Source organism: Metopolophium dirhodum, chromosome 1 (genome assembly GCF_019925205.1).
Source record: "Metopolophium dirhodum isolate CAU chromosome 1, ASM1992520v1, whole genome shotgun sequence".
NCBI classification, from domain to species: domain Eukaryota; kingdom Metazoa; phylum Arthropoda; class Insecta; order Hemiptera; family Aphididae; genus Metopolophium; species Metopolophium dirhodum.
Genome location: NC_083560.1, coordinates 89,661,582 through 89,682,326, shown reverse-complemented (window position 1 = coordinate 89,682,326; position 20,745 = coordinate 89,661,582). Strand labels below are relative to the sequence as shown.

At 37.6% G+C, this 20,745-nt stretch overlaps 1 protein-coding gene and 1 pseudogene across 1 annotated transcript; both read left to right on the top strand.

The window, feature by feature from the left end:
* The first annotated feature begins 9,949 nt into the window (after positions 1–9,949).
* Positions 9,950–10,732, top strand: LOC132944557 (ATP-dependent DNA helicase pif1-like). Its single transcript, XM_061013990.1, has one exon. It carries the CDS (start codon positions 9,950–9,952, stop codon positions 10,730–10,732), a length of 783 nt encoding a protein of 260 aa, XP_060869973.1.
* Positions 10,733–16,918: 6,186 nt separating this feature from the next.
* Positions 16,919–18,131, top strand: LOC132944547 (piggyBac transposable element-derived protein 3-like; annotated as a pseudogene).
* The last annotated feature ends 2,614 nt before the right edge of the window (positions 18,132–20,745 follow it).

The following is a 20,745-nucleotide window of genomic DNA, read 5'->3' as shown; positions in this document are numbered from 1 at the left end:
AATTTATTATACTAATAGGTCTTGTAATATCATATCAGACATTGTGTTAAAATGAAATTGCAATATTTCATGTAAAAATGATGTGTCATCGTTTTGTAGATGCGAATAATAACTAAAGTCATAGTTTTGAATATATTGGTTTGTAAATTCATTCCTCTGGCAAGTGATGGGAAGACCGCGGACATCGTTTTTAATCAGTTCGTAAGCTGTGTCAAATGTAACCTGATAACTTGACAAACGTTTCTGTTTTTCTACAATATACAAATCGATCAAATTTTGTATTTGCTTGAGACGGGCGAAGTCAATGTTCGTCAAACTAATGTAATTGTCGTTTATATGCAAGGTAATTAAACTATGTTTAACATTGGTTGAATATGAAAAGTTATCTGTTATTTTTACACGTCTACATCTGATATGTAAATTATTCATAATTGAATTGTAATTAGATTCAGACATAAGTGTAAACCATTCTTCCAAACTTAATGTAATAATTTTCTTTGAAAGTTTACACTCCAATAGCAAAATAATAGAAATCTGATTATTAATTAATAACCCCACTGTAATATTTTTCTTGCTAAAAGCACGGATGTCAAAAGTAGACTTACAGACAATTATTGGTGAATCCATTGTTAAATAATTTTGTTAATTTTTTTATAAGTTAAAAATATTTTGACCACTATAAGCATAAATATAAAGTGAAATATAACTGCTAGAAGTCCTACGTTGAACTGTGAGTTTTTATCGTTTGTAAACATATTATATACTAAAATCATGGATAAAAAATACAAAAAATGTAAAAAAAATATATATTATAAGCAAAAACACATGATTTAACAAATGGTGTCGTCCGGATCGGTTTCACAATTACAAATAACATCGGTTTTACAATAATTACTTAAGACTTTTTGTATATACTGATTTCCCTTCATTAATAATAGAAATACACATTTTGGTGAATAACGAGTATGTTCTATAAAACAATCGTCAAAAATTTCAAAATTATGTAGAATTATCCCACACCAGTGACATTGAACTGCATCCCCGATGTTTAGATACTGGAAACCACACTGGGCCAATTTATATTTGTTCTGGCCCGTATTTGATGGGTATGTTTGAAATGATCTTAGCCTTGATGAAAATGCGGTGAATTCTGGATAAGCCGGTGTTGAATTGAATCGTATTTGACTAACCAATGACCGGATATCATTTGTACATTTTTGGAAATTCATTTTTTTTTAAAAAATTAAAGAAACGACGAGGAAATTAGAAACTACAAAACACAACTTGGTAAAACAGCTAATCGCAAGCAACTGAATATATTTAAAAATTATTAATAATTTGTTTACCAAATTTTGATAAAAAATACAGTGCAACCAACAAAAGTAAAATTTAAGTTTCTCCGGAAAAACAGTCTGTGAATGAACAAATACATCAATGAAAATTTAATTCACATGTTCTCCTGGTACACCATAGTCTGCTTTAAGCAAAAAGCGATATCTAGCAGTGATGAAAAAATTAAACAGTATAAACTGGGATAGAAAGCAGCCAAAAATCTGTTCATCCAAGGGGGAAAGTCGTGGATAACCGTTTTTAAATCACCCTGGAACAGTAAAAAACTGGGGTAGTAAGCACCCACAAATCTGATCGTTCAAGGGGGAAAGTCGTGGATAACCGTTTTTAAATCTCCCTGTAATTGTAAAAACTGGGATAGAACCTACATATACTACCTACTCGAGTTAAATGAGCTCATTAGCCTGAGATTCTGTATTGTTGAGTTACAAATTGTAATATGTTGTTTACGCCGACTGACGAGTTTTGAAGGGCTATAAAAAACTAACAGTAAAACTTGGAGAAAAAATTTTTTTTATTAAAATTAGTATTTAATCCCATTTTTAAAAATTATTGTTTGAAAATTAAATCTCCAAGATGGTGGCCGTTAGCATCAATACATTGTTGTAGACGATCTCTGAAGCGATAACAGAATGATTATTTTCGTAATACGCACGCGCGACGAAACCACGATGTACACCTGTCCAGACCATGAATACGACTAAAAATGGCATTGCCTTACAGTTCAAAATATACCACTAATTAAGGCCTGCTCTTATCTTATCTCAGGCTACCCATTTTTTCTATTTTAAGAACTTATTTAGCCTTATTTAACTTATTTAAAGTTATAAAACATGCATCCCATGCACTTATAATGTTGGCCCACTGTACATTTATTTTATCAATCGTACTTCCATCTAACATAAATAATTCTGCTAAAGGAGTAAGCGGTTCTTTTATATACTGCAATGCATTTTTAATTGAAATTATATTTACTTTTTCTAATACATCAATGTTCTTTGGCACCCGTTGTTGCAACTGCATTAATAGGACTTGTAAAAACTTCAGGCACCTTTGTTTTAATTGTTGTTTACTATCTTCAGAGGATTTACTTGATAGTAATATCTGTTCAAACTCATAAACAAAATAAACATTGTTCATAGTATAACTATCCAAATTTGCTGTCAATGGATTGAGACGACATTGTGGGTTAATAAATCGTTTTGCTATTGACCGCACCATATTAGTTAAATATGTGAGTTATTTGCTTGGATCGGCTGTATTTGACTCGAAAGATTTATTGACTTTCTGAATTTCTTCCAGAATAGGATATAAAAATTTTAAATATGCAAAGTTGTTAGTATCACAGTACATTGCATGAAGAGTATCAGCCATATAACATTTTTCACTTTGCTTGGCAATTCCAAATAAAGTTTTAAGTTCAACCCATTGCTTTAGAATACGACTTACTGCTGTTTCTATTGATAACCATCTAGTAGCACATGCTTTGACTATCTTTAATGGATCATGGCCATCATTAATTGCTTTGAACAAATTTTTGTACTCAGCTTGTCTTAAAGTAGAATGCGAAAACCAATTATAGGTCTCTCTAATTAAATAATCTATATTTCTTGGTAAGGTTTCAGTTGCTGCAGCTGATACTGCTAATTGCAGCGAATGGCATATGCATGGGATATGTATTAATGATGGTATTTCTTCTTTCAATTTTACATAAACACCATTATTAATGCCTACCATAACTGAAGCATTGTCCGTACCAATCCCACACAAATTTTTAATATCCAAACCTTTACTTTGTAGTGTCGTTTTTACAGCATTAATCAAGGCTTCTGCATCGCAAGACTCCATTTCTACTAATGATAAATACGTTGAAGTCACCTGTCTTATATCTGTATCAAAATACATAATTGTTATTCCCAAAAACTTAAGCACACTTATATCAGTTGACTCGTCAATTAAAATACTAAATGGTCCATTGTTGATTTTATTTTTTAATTCATTTTGAAAATGGGGGGCTAATACATTGCAAATTATACCCGTGCATTTAGTTCTGTGTAATTTCATCGAATCAGCGGCTTCAGATGATTTAAAACAATTTTTGCACGATTCTCCTAAATGATCACATGATAATACTGAGCTATGTGCTGCTATGAATAAGCATATTGCACCTTCTGCCTGAGCCGTCTTGGTGGTAATTGGTTTAATGAATGTTGTTAATGCCCTCGATGCGGAAAAGTTTTTGGTAGTTTCTAAATGCTTTTTAGTTTTTAAATGCTGATTTAAATCATACTTTTTTGTTCGAATATCACACTTACAAAATCTACACCTTACCTTAGTATTGTCATTCTCCAGTTCAACTATCCATTCTTTAAAATTTTTATCTTTCATCCATTCTTCACGGAACTTTTGTGCATATTGTGGTGCCATATTTTCAAATATTTTTTAACAAAAATATATTAAGACGGTAAGTCGGTATTCAGTAGATGCGAAAACAAAGTGCATATTATAGGTACCTACGCTTACTGTCATAGATAGCAATAATTATTGTTGTTATTATTATAATTATATAGAATTATCAATACAATTGTACCTCCTCTAAACTCAACCTAACTTTTAGGTGCTTGGGGACGTCGAGATGGAAAAAAGGGAGGACGTGGAGGTCGTCGGCGTCCCAGTGGAGGGCGTGGAGTACGTGGAAGTCGTTGGCGTCCCAGTGGATATAGGGGATGATGTGGAAGGAGTGGAGGTGGTGGAGGACGTGGAATTTGTTGAGGTCCAGATGGACGGAGGGGATGACGTGGAAGTGGTAGAAGTCCAGATGGACGGAGGGGATGACGTGGAAGTGGTAGAAGTGCAGATGGCCGAAGTGCAAGCGGAACTGGAGTTTTTGGACATGCTCGACGAGTTGCAGCCAGACGTCGACGAAGAGGTCAGTAAATATATCTTACTTATAAAAAAACCATAAATAAAACTTATCATTTAAATTACCACTTGCCGTGGGTGAACAACCCCGAGGGCGTGCGCAAATAATTGACAGGCCGGCAGGCGTGACACACCCGCTACCAGAGCAGCACAACGCGGGCGCGTTAAACAGAATCTGCACACAGTGTAACGCCCGCCACTTCGAAGGCGAGGTTGTGGGCCGGGGTGCCAATATGCACTTCTCCACTTGCTGTAACAACGGTCAAGTGACCGCTGCAGGACAACACGCGTTGTTGTCCGCCCCTTTTTTACTAATGAGTTTGTTGATTGGAGATTCACAGGATGGTCGTAGATTCCGAGACGACATTCGCCGGTACAACAACGCCCTGGCATTCGCTGCGTTTAGCTGTGGCACAGACGACAGGCGTTTGCGAGGGCGTGGACCGCGAACGATGTGTATCCAAGGCCAAACTTATCAGAGGATAAATAATGACGTGGCCGTTGACCGAGTAGATGCCAACTACTGTCAGTTGTATTTCCTCGAGTCCGCAGAGGCCAACGCCCGCCGCGTTGGGATGGTTCTGCAGAGAAATCATCGTGAACTGTCCGTAGTTGTGATGGGACTATTGGACGGTTTTCTGCGGGACGTAAATCCGTACGCAATGGCTTTTAAGAAAGATATAAATGTATTGTATTTATTGACATTAGGAATATGAATTGCCCCTTAGAGTAAATTTCTTTTACGGATACCTTTCTCAAAGTAGACAGAAAAAACAAAAAAAATTACACACTGTAACCAATAAACTAACTATGTTAACTGTCAAACTAGATATTACGTTGATATTAGACAGTCTCACAGCTACCAATATACTGCAGTTATTACTTAATGTTCATTCAAAATAGTATACAAAGCAAAACATTTTCTTACCTTTATTATATGTATTTTATGTGTTTATTATAATTTTACTCTGCTACCAACAGAGTTTTATATGTACTTATGAATGATACAGGTAACATTTAAATATAACTTAGGGCTGGGACGTCGAGATATGCACGTCCATAAAGAGTGTCATGTATATCTACAAGTATATATACAAGGGACACGACCGTGTGACGATGGAAGTTCAGGACCAGGATGAGATTAATACCAACTCTATAAATTATAGATTAAATTGTATACTTATATAAATTAATTCATAACATTCACTAGACGTCCACTATGATTATATTTAGTTACTCGAGTTGACATTAACAATTTGATTTCACGACATTTATTTATCAAAACATCATAATATATCAGTCACATTTATTGTATGGCAAACGTTTACACACCGTTCAACGGTTGTAGGGATTCTTCGTCATATGCACATTGTAATGCAATGCTATGTGTCTACAGAACAAAAAATAAATTACATTTACTTGAATTATATAATAATAATAATACCAATCACAACACCAGACGGTATCATCTATAGAGCCATTGTTAGTTATCTTTTCAATATTAATTTTCAGTTACGTAAACTCAAGATATGTCAGCCCACCAGAAGGCATCTGGCGGTTGTTTTCGTACAAATTGCACGGCAAAAGTCACACGGTCGTCAGACTTCCTGTCCACCTGGAGGGTCGTCAGAACGTGTACTTTGCGCCGGGCCAAGCAGAAGAACGGCTACAGAACCAAGCTGTGCGTAGTACGAAACTCACGCAGTTCTTCGCGCTCAACACAACAGACGTGAATGCTCGAGAAAGGAAATCAAGAAAAAAGTTTATAATATAATAATAATAATACCGGTGTACATACATTAATTTCCTCATCATCTGAATTTTGATCGCTTGTGTTGACCATTATTAATTTCTGTTTTTTTGGTTTAGCTTTCATAGTGATTTTTGGTTTTTTATGCATTTGCACATTTTTTCGATATGAATAATGATCCTAAATTTAAATGATTATGTTTTAAACTTATTGTTAATAAATGGTGTTAAATTAAAGTATATTAATTATATATTATAATTATTATAATAATGTACTTACATTGATTTCTTCATCGGCTGAATTTTGTACACTCATGTCGGACATTATTACTATGCACTCGTATTGTTTAAAATTAACTGATGAAATTCACATTCGGTCTCTTTATTTTATATAAACTAATAACTATGATATATAGTAATAGTCATGTCAATGTCTGTCACACACGGTGTTGGTTATAAATAAAAACTGATATACGCATTGTTTTTAACGATCAACAAATTTATTAAAAGATATTTGACATTGACAACATACCAGTATAAAATTGTATATTTTATTTGCTTACCATATGCGGTATTGCCTAAAAATCGTTTGATGTATCCATCACTTATACGCACTGCCCTATTTTTATTTTTAGTATTTTGTACATCAATGATTATAATTGAAATTTGACCCGCATTTTTATTTTTACTATTTCGTAGTCAATGATTATAGTAAAAATAGTGCAGTGTGAATAAGTGATGGATATATCAAACGATTTTTGGCATACAGTTTATAATCTGCTTTTCCATGTTACTTATAAATAGGGGGGTTCATTAGATAAATAATAATAATACATTGGAGTGTCAGATACTCAGATATAATATAAGCCATAACGCCGTGTCCATAGTAAATCCGAAATGCGTCCGGCGCGTCCGTTTTCGCATCGCACTCAACGCACATTATTGCGGCAAACGCATGCATGTCCAACGTGAATTTGCGTCCGATGCGTCCGATGATTACGATATCAAGAGTATTCTCGATGTACTAGAACGTGGTTGAACGCGTAGGAGTGCACTTGTGTTTTTTTCATAATGTCTACACATAATATGCAAAAAAATATTATGCTCGCAGAGAGTATAGGTGTAAAATATTATTTATACAAAAAATACATAAAAAAAAAAAAAATATATATATTCTATTTTGAAAAATTGCAAAATGTTTGGTGAATTTCATCATTTGTATAGAGAATTACGTGACAATGAAAATTTGTTTTACGCATACACGAGAATGTCTACAACAACTTTTGATTATATTGTTGAAAGTATAAAACCTGAGTTAAATGTCAAATCGACCAATTTCCGAGATCCAATTAGTGTGGAAGAAAGACTACTTGTGACATTGCGGTAAGTAAAAACACAAATACATAATATTATAATTTTATAATAATAACAAACTTGTAAAATATTTATTGTAAAAATAAAACAGAATATAAATTATAGTCGGTACAATATGTAACTACTCCTGTTGAGACTCATGACTATAATTACCTACCTATATATTAAAATTTAAATTAAAATATAAACCTTTTTGAAACAAAATAATAAATGAAAAAGAAAATTACTTAAATAGAACAAACCTAAAATTAATTTTTAAAGTAACATTATTTATTATTTTATTATGTTGAATTAAATATAATTATTTGAATTATGAATGTTGTTCAAACCAAATGCACGAGGTGTTGAATTTTGTGGTGTTTCTCTTTGAGTATCATCGATATGTGTGGTATTGTAAGTTGGCATATTGTATGTTGGCGTATCGTATGTTGGTTGTCCTTGTGTTAGTGATAATTCATTTATTATTACACTTTGAATCTGATTCCTTAAACGTAGCTTTTGTATAGGAAGTATGGATGGCGAGATTTAAAAAATAACATATCTTCATCGTCAATATGAGTAGTCGTATTGGACTGTAGTAAAGCATTTAACTTTTCGGTTTCAATCTTTAGTAATTTATCTTCAAAAGCTTTACTATCATTTTTTTTCTTTTAATAGAACGAACATTTTCAGAATTACTTGTACTTTCTGAAATTTGATTAGTACAATTAGAATTTCCAGATTGAGATACAGATGACAAATTTTCAATACCAATGACGTCAATAGGACTTGAAGTGTATTCTTGACTATCGTTAAAATAATCATTTTTATTGTTTTCTAATGCCTCTAAATTTTCCTCTGTGTATTCATTTTCACTTTCATCATCAGAAATATTATTGTCTGTTTTCCGTGGTGTTGTCGTATCGTTTAGAAAGAGCATTAAATTGAAATATTCCACTTTCCCGTGTATACTCCAGCACCCTCCTGAGATTCCTGAACGACTTTTAGTTACTTTTTTTTTTCCTTTAAAAAAGTATCTCTCAAACTTCTCCATTTTTTTTTTACTTCTTCAACTGTAAAAAAATACAAATCTTAATCTACTAAATAATTTGTAAATTTTCAACTTGATAAATTTCGTCAAAATTCAAACTTTAAATGTTTATAAAAAAAATTGTGCTAATGTATTTTTAATATTTTTCAACTACTATTGCAACAGTATATCAGGAGCCTTGTATTAAATGTTCACGCTTTTTGGCCCAACAAATAAAATTTTATCAATATTTAGAAAAAATAGAAATTTGAAATTTTCCGTAAACAGCTCAAAACGAGTCAAAATAATTTAAAAATTCTAGCAAGTTTAGGAATTGATACATGATAAATCGAGTGAATTTTCCCGATCTCTCGGTGGGCTAGTCCGACCCTGAAAAGTGAAAACGACACATTTTGCATTACAATTACTAATTATTGTATTATTCTTAACAGGTACTTAGCAACAGGATTAGCTTTTAGGCAGCTAGAACTAACATTTAGAATATCTAAATCAGGAGTAGCAAAAATGGTCATTGAGATGTGCAAACTTGTGAGAATCTGGTAGTTTGTGAGACTACCAAAAACCACCCACGACCAAAGGGGAAAGGTCGTCGTGACCTATGAGCCGCACTGCGTGATGACCCGAGGGTCAAGTCGGTGGAGCTTATAGGCTTTGTTACAAGTTAAAAGCTGAATGCCGAGGATTTATTTGGGGAAACATAGTTAAGTTAAATAATAATATGGGAGTTTTTGGTAATCATGTGGATTTATTTTACATGGTTATGTTAAATAATAATAAGTTTTGACATTAGGTATAATGAAAATGTCGGCATTAAGGTATATTATTATAATACGGGTTGGCACATGGCAATTATAACAATTTTGACATATTTTGCTCGGCCCACTGGAGGCGGCACTCCATGTTGTTCATGGTGTGCTCTCACAGGGTTACCGGGAAAATGCTATAAAAAAAAGGGGGGACAGGGTGGAAAAATTATATTACGACGGTTGACTGCGCGGTGGTGACGTTGACTGGATCAGCCGGGCCCGTAGTCAGGACCCTCGTGGTGTACTTAGCCCATCATGCTGGTGATCATGTCGGACGGCGTAACGTGGACACGTGGTTGACGTAGACAAATGTGAATCAAGGGTCAGAACGACCGAGCGTGGCGGGATTGCTTGACGGAATCGGCGACGTTGGACACACCGCGGCAGCTGCGGTATCTGTTCGTCACTATACTGGTGTTCTGCGAGCCCTCAAACCCGCTGGCGTTGTACGAGGCGAACGAAGCAAACATGATGGAGGACTTCAACCGCCGTCTACAAGACGTCGACCGCGCGAGGGCCGCGTGTCTGGCGGCCATCGAGGATCTACTTCGTGTACACCGGAAATCGCCGGGCGACTACGGTCTGCCCCACGCCGATCCCCCGTCTACTGGAACCGCTGCAGGACGACGCGCTGTTCCGGGCAATAGACGCGGCGGCACGGTGGGCCCCACAAGTAGACGCCTTGAACGCCGAACAGCGAACGGTGTACGACCGCGTGATGGCGGCCGTCGACGACCAACGCGAGGTGGCGAAAACTTTCTTCGTCGACGGACCCGGGGGTACCGGAAAAACGACGCGGTACGGATGCCTGATATGGGCGCTTCGGCACCGACCTCCGCAGCAGGAGGTGTTGTGCGTGGCGTTCACCGGTATCGCCGCGTCGCTCATGGACGGCGGCATGACCGTACACTCGACGTTCGGACTGCCTTTCGGCACGCTGACCGAAGACTCGACGTCCAGCGTCACCATGCAGTCCGAGCGAGCGCAGAAGATACGCAACGCGGCGCTCATCGTCTGGGACGAAGCCCCAATGTCGCCGGGACTGCAACTGACGGTGGTGGACCGCCTGCTCAGGGACGTCATGGCATCGGAATTACCGTTCGGCGGTAAAACCACGCTGTTCGCCGGCGACTTCAGGCAGATATTGCCCGTGATCCGGAGAGGGACGAGAGCCGAGATCGTCATGTCGTCGATCAAGGAAAACGGTCTTTGGCGCGTCATGGAGCGCTTCAATCTGGTCCAGAACATGCGCGCGGACCACGACGCGGACTTTGCGACTTGGTTGCTTGAGCTCGGCAACGGCCGACTGCCCGCGGTCGACGGCGTTCCGAACACCGTGCAAATCCCGCGGCAAATGGTATGCGACGTTGATGATTTGATCGATTTCGTGTACCCGCAGCAAATGTCGTTTGCCAACGTCGACGAATTCGCTCGGAGAATCGTTGTGTGTCCCACCAACGAAGACTGTAGAGGTGTCAACAGGGACGTGCTGGAGCGGTGAGGACGACCTGCCTATCTTACTGCGGCGCCTTCAATTCCCGGTGAGATTGTCGTTCGCCATGACTATCAACAAGTCGCAGGGTCAGACGTTCGCCAGGGTAGGTTTGCTACTCACGTCGCCCCCGTTCACTCACGGGCAGCTGTACGTAGCGTTTTCGAGGGTGAGAAACGCACAGTCCGTGAGAGTTGGCATGTACGCCGATGATAGCGGGAGATTCTTCACCAAGAACATTGTGTACAGGGAAGTTCTGTAATGCATTGTGTTGACAATGGTAAGTGTAAGTCTAGCGGACGCTCGATAATCAAGGTTGGGTGACGCTCAATGATCAAGTCTAGGTGACGCTCAATGACAAAGTCTAGGTGACGCTCAATGATCAAGTCTAGGTGATGTGGAGAGAAAGTTTGACAACCTCCACGTGGTCTCTCTGGATGCGAATACTCAAAGGTGTATTCGTAACTAATGTCAAACGGTTTGATAGGATTTTATAATATTGTACAGTCACACATACATTTGTCAATAATTAATTTACGCTATATCAATAATTATTTATTTATACCTACTTCAAAATACATGGTCAATGTAATGAAATGTAAAAAAATTTATAGTGCATATTTGTAAGTGATGTCTGTTATGAAGTCCAAACAAATCATGAAATTAAGCACCGAAGTAATGTGACTATATTATGTTTGATTATTGATAAATTATATAGTACACTACATACAAATCATAACACGACTTCTTGTCATACTATCACTACAAGATGAATATAATTTATAATGAATATGGTTGTAAGGAATTTAATATTGTTAATTTAACTTTATCTAATATTTTATGTATACATAGGTCCCCTAGCTCGAATAGCAATACCTGATCTATTATGATTAAATTATGTCCTGAATAGAATTCCCGGCCTGTCTATCTAACATTCTAATCACTGATAAATCTTTGAACGACACTTATTATCGGAGATGCGAACAATAATATAATTATCCTTCATAGTCTTTCATCTGTTTATTTCGCAAAAAAAAAATAGGAGACTGCTGCAGGATTTGTCAAAATATCAGTAAAGCTTATTAAAATAATTTTACCTCAGATTGTTAAAGTAATAGAATTTAATAGATTCCTTCAAAAGAATGTCCGAAATGTAGTGTATACTTAATGTAAATTTAAAATCGCAGTGTCAGCTTTACTGTACAACAAAAACTATGATTCTATTTGATGGTGTTGATATGAATGTGCAATAAATATAGTGAATATAAGTGAACAATTTGAGACAGCTGTGTAAATTTAATTAATAAAACATTTTGTTTGTAGGAAATAATTATTAACTAACCCGCTGGTATGGTTTGCATCCTGTGTTGCGGGTTGATTGGATTCGTATCGTAGATGACCAGATTAATGTCTCTTGGCGGACGACCCCCTCCACCTACGAACACGGCCGCAACTTCGTTTGCGGTATAGTCCAGTCAATAGGGGGTTTTCCCTTGCAAAAAATACTAAAGTTTTGAAACTTTGCAAAAAGTTTCGTCTTGGGGCCCTGATTGACCAAAAAAAATGCGCCATCCCTCCGAGGTCCGCAACCGTCCGCCATCTTGGATTTTAGGTGAAATTTTTCACTTTTTTACGGTTTTCTTACAATATCTCTAAATTTTTGAATTCTATGATAAAAATAGCTTATACGTAAATTGAAGATCGTAAAATTTTTGACAAGAAAAGATTTATACACTTTTAGCGTAAGAGTAATAGATAAGCGACAAAGTCTATCCGTCCGTCATAGAATGAGGCGCCGCGCGCTATTATAATGACATGTACCTATTTAGTATACACGTATTTTGCAAATGGGTCGAATGTAGAATATATGTATATTATATATATATATATATATATATGTTTAGTTTCGTGTTATTATATTGTAAGTAGTATTGCTGAAATATATTATTATTAATAACTTTCCTCATTTGGTATTTTGTATAACATTGGTATAACCTTTTATACTTTTTATATTCATTCTTCTCTGTAGATATTGTCTGCAGTTCTTATATTAATCTTTTGTAAATACTGAATAGTATACATTTGTATCATAAACTACATTTTTTTTCGAAGACTATAGGATAAATAAAGTGACATGATTTTAAAATATTATTAAATGTATTATTTTGTTTTTTAAAACATTAGGTACCTACTGAACAATAGAGTAAAACAAAAAAAAACATAGCTACATGATAAATATTTACAGATTATAAAATTGTATTTCTTCTTTTTCCCCTGTTGTTTCCTCTTCATAATCATACATTTTCCACTGAAACTGAAAAAAATAAGTTATTATATACCTATATATGCAGTTTTCTAATTTTAATTATATTTACTTTTTTTTCGGTTTGTTGTTGTGACGTCTTCTTGATCTGAATAGGAATCGCTAAACTGGTCATCTGGTTGAATTTCGATGCGAGAATTTGAGCATGATTCACCGTAGCATGTTTTACATGCAACTGAGCACTTCATCCTTTGTTTCCGACAGCCACACGCCGATCCACAGTTTTTCAAACAACCACAAGAAATATTTTCCAAAATACTTTTTGGCGCTGGTTCATAATTTGTAAAAACTGGTTGTAATCCGTCACTTGTTGATTTCCATCCCCAATGTTCTGCATTAATCTCACGTCCGTACCATGTCTTCACCTGGTGAAATGTTCGGAATAAATGCTGTTTTAAGCTTTCCTGTGTAGGAGGAAGTCCAGCTAAATTAAATTTTGTTTTTGAAGCATTTCGGACAAAAGAAGTATAACGGTAGTTATTGATGGAATGTTCTTCATCGGGTGCTCCATAAAGTTTTAAAACATAATGTTCACCCGATTTTAAAATTTCGTCTTGTGATGAATATGGATTATTAAAAATGGATATGACTTGTTGAAGGTCCGGATATTTTTCTAATAATTTAAAAGTTTTAATTTTTCCAACATTAAAAAAACACGAAACAGTGTCGCAACCACTTATCGCGTGTAAAAATAAAATAGATTGTTTAATTCCATTTATTTTTTGAGCTTCTTGAGTGAAGTAAATATGTTTTTCATTATTTCCTTTCCCAGGTTTTAAAAATATAATATTTTTTTCTTCAGGAGTAAGAGCAATCAATAAAACTAGTAAGTCTATGTCTTCTCCAACTACAATGACATCAGGCTCATTTTTTGCTTTTAAAATCGCCTCATTTACTATCATTGTGTCGGCATCATCGGCTGCTTGTAAAACGGTGTAACCATTATTCTCCAAGTATTTAGATAACATTTTAATGAATCTACTTTTATTTTGTTGATTTGATAAAAATGAACTTTGAGCAATTGTCAAAACCATATTTTCGTCGAATAAAATATCTGCCGAAGTATTTCTTATACGTCGATGACGTTCTGCATTTTTTGTACTTCGTGAACTTTCATTGTACCCATCAAATACGATTGATACTTTTTTTCCAAAATGTTTTTCAATATAAAATACATATAATTGGCAAATTTTTTCAAAAGTTTGATTTATTTGCCAAATTACTCGATGTAAGAGAAAACCTCCATCTACAACATACGTTTTGAAGTTTAATTCAACATTTGTATTCTCCGTTGGTTCTATGTAATCGTATAACACAGATTTTTTAGTTTTTCGCATACCACCTTCAAAAAATAACGAAAGAGGGTATGGAGATAATTCATAATTAAAACACGTTTTAAGTTCTTCATCATTTTGTTTCATAATTGAAATTCTTTGGAACAATAACAGGGGGTCTATTGGTATTAATTCATCTCTTATTTTCACGGAAGATGTCATAATCCCTAGAGGCAATACTCTACTGCTCCTCTTAAGCGTCACGGATCCATATGTGCGTCCAATCATCTTTTTCATTTCGATTAAGCCTATTTCGTTGGCTTTATAACAATTTACTCGTTTGTCTCCTACAATACCAGTAGCTATTGAAATAATATTATTTACTGTCGGAAAAGGTGGATGAGACGAGAACCATTCAAGTAGCTTTTTCAAATCACTTTCATCTCTTGAAATACGTGAGGGCCGCGCGTCAACATGTTGTTCGGAATTGGCCATATACACACCACAATATTTCTCCAAGGTTTCACATACATCATGAGCCGATGGTAAGCCTTGAACCCATTTTGTCAAGGTGCTATCAGTTATTCCTCGGCCATGCGTCAAACCTCCAATTGTTTTCATTGATCGCATTAATGTTTGTTCAATAGTCATATCCGTACAATTTCCACACCAAAATTGATTTGTCCGCCTTATTGTAAAATTGCTTTGGTTTAAAAATGTTAGTATACCTTTTCGTTTTACTATAACGCCATTACCCTCGGTAAACCCTTTGTCACAAATAAAACACGTATTTAACGACATGACGAACAACACAAAAAACACGAATCATACACTGTTTAATTTTTAATAAATGCGTGGTTACGGTACTAATAACACAGACAACGTATCGGACGGTGTGACAGTCACTAACTAAATGTAAAAATGTCTAGACAGTAGACACTTAACAGTATAGTGACCATACACCGCCGTGTACGGTGTACCTACCCTCCGTAAAAACCGGTCATTATTGCCAAGGCTATACATTCCTCGCGCCAGATGGGGATAGCGTCCCTTGCAGCTGCTCACCGGAATAACACACGAGACTAAACATATATTCGTATATATACAGAGTGACCCACGGAGATCTGACATTATTTTATTTGTCAGAATGTCATATATCTGTGGGACACTCTGTAAATACGCATATATTCTACGTTTCTTGATCCATTTGCAAAATACGTGTATACTATATAGGTACACGTCATTATAATAGCGCGCGGCGCCTCATTCTATGACGGGCGGATAGACTTTGTCGCTTATCTATTACTCTTACGCTAAAAGTGTATAAATCTTTTCTTGTCAAAAATGTTACGATCTTCAATTTACGTATAAGCTATTTTTATCATAGAATTAATAAATTTAGAGATATTGTAAGAAAACCGTAAAAAAGTGAAAAATTTCACCTAAAATCCAAGATGGCGGACGGTTGCGGACCTCGGAGGGATGGCGCATTTTTTTTGGTCAATCAGGGCCCTAAGACGAAACTTTTTGCAAAGTTTCAAAACTTTAGTATTTTTTGCAAGGCAACGCGTTTTTTGGAGCCCTATTGACTGGACTAGTAGGCAGGTTGTTTCGCCCGTCGTCCCGGGCCGCATCTCGGACAAAATGCATCGTCACTGCCCTAGGTCGCACACCTGCAGGATCGGCGTCGGCTAGGTCTCTTTCTGCCAGCCACACCTCACGTATGTTCCTGGAACAAATATAGACATGTATATTTTTATACTTAGACAGACTCCATGTAGAAATCATAAAAAAATCATTCAGTGCATTTAACTCTATAATTGTACAATTAACATAATACATGATAATAAATATATATATTATAAATGTGTGTGAAGTGTAGTAAGCTTAGAAGACCACATAGGTTAGGTAATAACAATAGAACCTATACTTCATATAAAATATAAAAACGTCCCAGCCCTAAGTTATATTTAAATGTTACCTGTATCATTCATAAGTACATATAAAACTCTGTTGGTAGCAGAGTAAAATTATAATAAACACATAAAATACATATAATAAAGGTAAGAAAATGTTTTGCTTTGTATACTATTTTGAATGAACATTAAGTAATAACTGCAGTATATTGGTAGCTGTGAGACTGTCTAATATCAACGTAATATCTAGTTTGACAGTTAACATAGTTAGTTTATTGGTTACAGTGTGTAATTTTTTTTGTTTTTTCTGTCTTCTTTGAGAAAGGTATCCGTAAAAGAAATTTACTCTAAGGGGCAATTCATATTCCTAATGTCAATAAATACAATACATTTATATCTTACTTAAAAGCCATTGCGTACGGATTTACGTCCCGCAGAAAACCGTCCAATAGTCCCATCACAACTACGGACAGTTCACGATGATTTCTCTGCAGAACCATCCCAACGCGGCGGGCGTTGGCCTCTGCGGACTCGAGGAAATACAACTGACAGTAGTTGGCATCTACTCGGTCAACGGCCACGTCATTATTTATCCTCTGATAAGTTTGGCCTTGGATACACATCGTTCGCGGTCCACGCCCTCGCAAACGCCTGTCGTCTGTGCCACAGCTAAACGCAGCGAATGCCAGGGCGTTGTTGTACCGGCGAATGTCGTCTCGGAATCTACGACCATCCTGTGAATCTCCAATCAACAAACTCATTAGTAAAAAAGGGGCGGACAACAACGCGTGTTGTCCTGCAGCGGTCACTTGACCGTTGTTACAGCAAGTGGAAAAGTGCATATTGGCACCCCGGCCCACAACCTCGCCTTCGAAGTGGCGGGCGTTACACTGTGTGCAGATTCTGTTTAACGCGCCCGCGTTGTGCTGCTCTGGTAGCGGGTGTGTCACGCCTGCCGGCCTGTCAATTATTGGCGCACGCCCTCGGGGTTGTTCACCCACGGCAAGTGGTCGGAACTGGTAAATCTAATTGGGTTGCAACAAACCCCAGGGAAATGAAAATATTTTTGGGCATTCATTTACTCATGGGAGTGTATGATCTACCTCAAATACGCATGTATTGGGAACAGAAATCTAGAATAAATATTGTGGCTGATAATTTGTCAAGAAATAGATTTTTTGAATTGCGTACAAATTTTCATGTCATAGATAACAATACAGTTCCAACAAACAACAAGAATCGTTTCATAAATGTAAGGCCACTTTATAATGTTTTGAGAAAAAGATGTAATAAATTACCTGATGAAAAAAATGTATGTGTTGACGAGCAAATGGTGCCATTCAAAGGTTAACTTAGTGTCAAACAATATATGCGTAGAAAACCAAATACCTGGGGAATTAAATTGTATCTTCTATTCGGTGAGAGTGGTCTAGTGTATGATTTTTTACTACTACTGAACTAAGTGAAATGATTCAAAAAAAGTTTGTTTTAGTTGGTGCTGTAATTTTAAAACTCACTATGCTATTAAAAAAAATAACGTCACTTCTTATTCATGGATAACTTATTTTCATCATTCAACATACTTCATGCACTACAACATTTTTGCATCTATGCTGCAGGAACAATACGGGTTAATAGATTTGTGAAACCACCAGTGATAATGATTTGAAAACATGGGTCGACGAACAGCATTTGAAGTGAGCTCTGATATGCCTGACAGTAATATTGGATTATCCAAATGGTATGACATTAAAGCTGTTGTATTAGGTTCAAATTTTATCACATCTAGGATTCCTGATGAAGTGAAAAGGTATGACAAAAAAGAAAAAACTTATCATTACAATAAATAGACAAGAAATAGTAAAAATATACAATCAATCAATGGGAGGGGTTGATAAACATGACCAATTGGTAAGTTTTTTTAGAACATTTATCAAGACTAAGAAGTGGACGATGAGAATGGTCAATCATGCTTTTGACATGGCTACTGTTAATAGCTGGTGATTTGTGGGAAGGTTTACGCTTTTGAGTGCTGCAAGTCTCACATCAGTAACAATGCGGGAACAGCAATTATCGCACTCACGAACCGCTACCAATGTTTAAAGCTTGGCTCATTTACGTCTAACCATGCGTCAGCCGTCAAAGTTACCTATGGAAAAGACAGAAACGACTACATCGTACTAGTCTCAACATACTTTAAATACAGCACGCCTACCACGGCTCATATTGAACGACTGGAGCAGATCCTCGCGAAAGAGAGCTGTAGAACGGTGATCTGCGCTGACACCAATGGCCACTCGAAACGGTAGCACTCGTTAAAGCGTAACCTTCGTGGCAGAATAACTGAGCGTTTCATCGACAAGTACGATTTAAAAGTGCATAATAACCCAGGGCACCTAAGTACCTTCCACCGTCAGGATGGGCGGTCCTCTAACATCGATGTTACTCTGTCGTCGCCAGACATTGGCAATCTAAAAGCGAGTGGACAGTGGCTGATGAAACCGATAGTGACCACAGAGTCATCAGTTTCTGTATTACGGTAAAAAATCCGCCGAAAAGAGATCAAGCTAGTCCCCGTTATAACGTTCAGTCGGCTAACTGGGACCAGTTCAAAACCTCTCTGCTAGGAGAGGTTGGCCGCATATCGGAGGACTGCATTAACTCTACGGCCAAGGACATTAGTCGAGCGATTATTGCGGCGGCAGAAAAGTCAATGAATAAAAAGAAACCAGCTGGTCCCATGGGCAGATGCCCCTGGTGGTCTCTGGTCCTAACCACGCTCCGGCAAAATCTAATCCGTCAAAGGAGAAATGGCCTAAGAACGTCAAACAGGCCAGCATATAATTAGCTACGCAACGAGTTTCTTAGTGAAACGCGCAAACATAAGTCAGCGGCGTGGAAATGCTTTGCTGATAACCTGAACTCCAACCCATGGAGTAAAGCCTTCTCTTGGGCTAAGAGAGGGAATGTCAACCGTACTATGCCCAGCACGCTGAAAAAGTCGGACGGGTCCTCGACCCTTGACTGTCGCGAAACGGCTGATCTAATATTAGACACTTTCGTGCCCTCGGACCCCTACCAGGAAAACGTAATGATACAAGGTCCCATTGAGTTCCAGGATGAACTCCTCCCGGAACAGATCAAAAACGCAATATGGAAAATGAGAACGACCAGCGCCCCCGGTGCTGATGGTATCACCGCGGGTATGCTGAGGAAAGCCTGGCCAGTTATCAAAGATATAACTACTCAGCTTTTCCGACGCTGTTTGCAGGAGGGTACATTCCCTGAGTGCTGGAAGACAGCCAAACTGATTATTATTCCTAAGCCCGACAAAGAAGACCTTGGCGAGGTAAAGTCCTACCGCCCGATTAGCCTCCTTCCTGTATTAGGAAAGGCGCTTGAATCAGTCATAATAGTTAGACTGACAAACGAAACCAAACTGGATGATAACAGCCAGCAACACTGGTTCACTACTGGTAGATCTATAATCAGTGCACTAGAAAACCTCTATGACTGGGTCGATGCATCCAGAGCCAGACATATTTTCGGCGTATTCCTGGACATCTAAGGTGCATTCGACAATGTGAAATGGTCGCCGCTGATGGCACAATTAAGTCAACTCGGTGCTACAGTTGGCACATCAAGGATAGTTAATTCCTACCTTAGTTGCAGATATGCCGAGTTCGATCTGGAAGGAACTAGTTACAGAAGGATGCTTGAGCGTGGCTGTCCACAAGGGTCCCAACTTGGTTCTACCTTGTGGAAGGTAGCCATGAGACCCCTATATAAGGCCATTAGAAAATCGAAAACAACCAAACTAATTACTTATGCCGATGACGTTCTCCTCATGGTTGGCGCAGCTAGGCCGCAAACAGCTTTCCGCCGAATAGAGAAAGAACTCGATATTCTTAAAACTTGGGCCGCTGAATTCAAGTTGGAGTTCTCGGCAAGCAAAACCCAACTCCTGTCCATCAAAGGAGGACTAAAGCCCAATTATGATATTGGCTTCGGCACGGCGGCGGAAGTCCCTAGGATTCCATCAACCACTACGGCGAAATACCTAGGCGTGACATTGGATCCTAGACGGAGTTTTTGGGATCATGTCGTCTCCGTCAGTGAGAAATCGTCACAAATGTACAAACGTCTGAGGGCGTTATACTCGGCGAACTGGGGGATGGGACGCCCAGCCGCCAGAACAATTTACAGAGGCGTGTTTCTGCCTCGTGTAGCCTACGCGGCAGAAACCTGGTCAGAAGGGACCAAACTCGAAAAAAGTAAAAAGAAATTACTTTCTGCGCAAAGGGCGCCATTACTTGCCATGACGAGCGCGTACGAAACGGCATCGACCAACTGCCTCGCAGTAGTGGCTGGCACCCTGCCGCTGGACCTAGAGATCGGGTTCCAAGCACTGAAGCGTGACAGCGCTCGGCTGAAGATTACACAGGACGAATTCGCTATAAAATCTGAAGCTCTGATAGCCGAATGGCAGATAAGATACGAGACATCAGA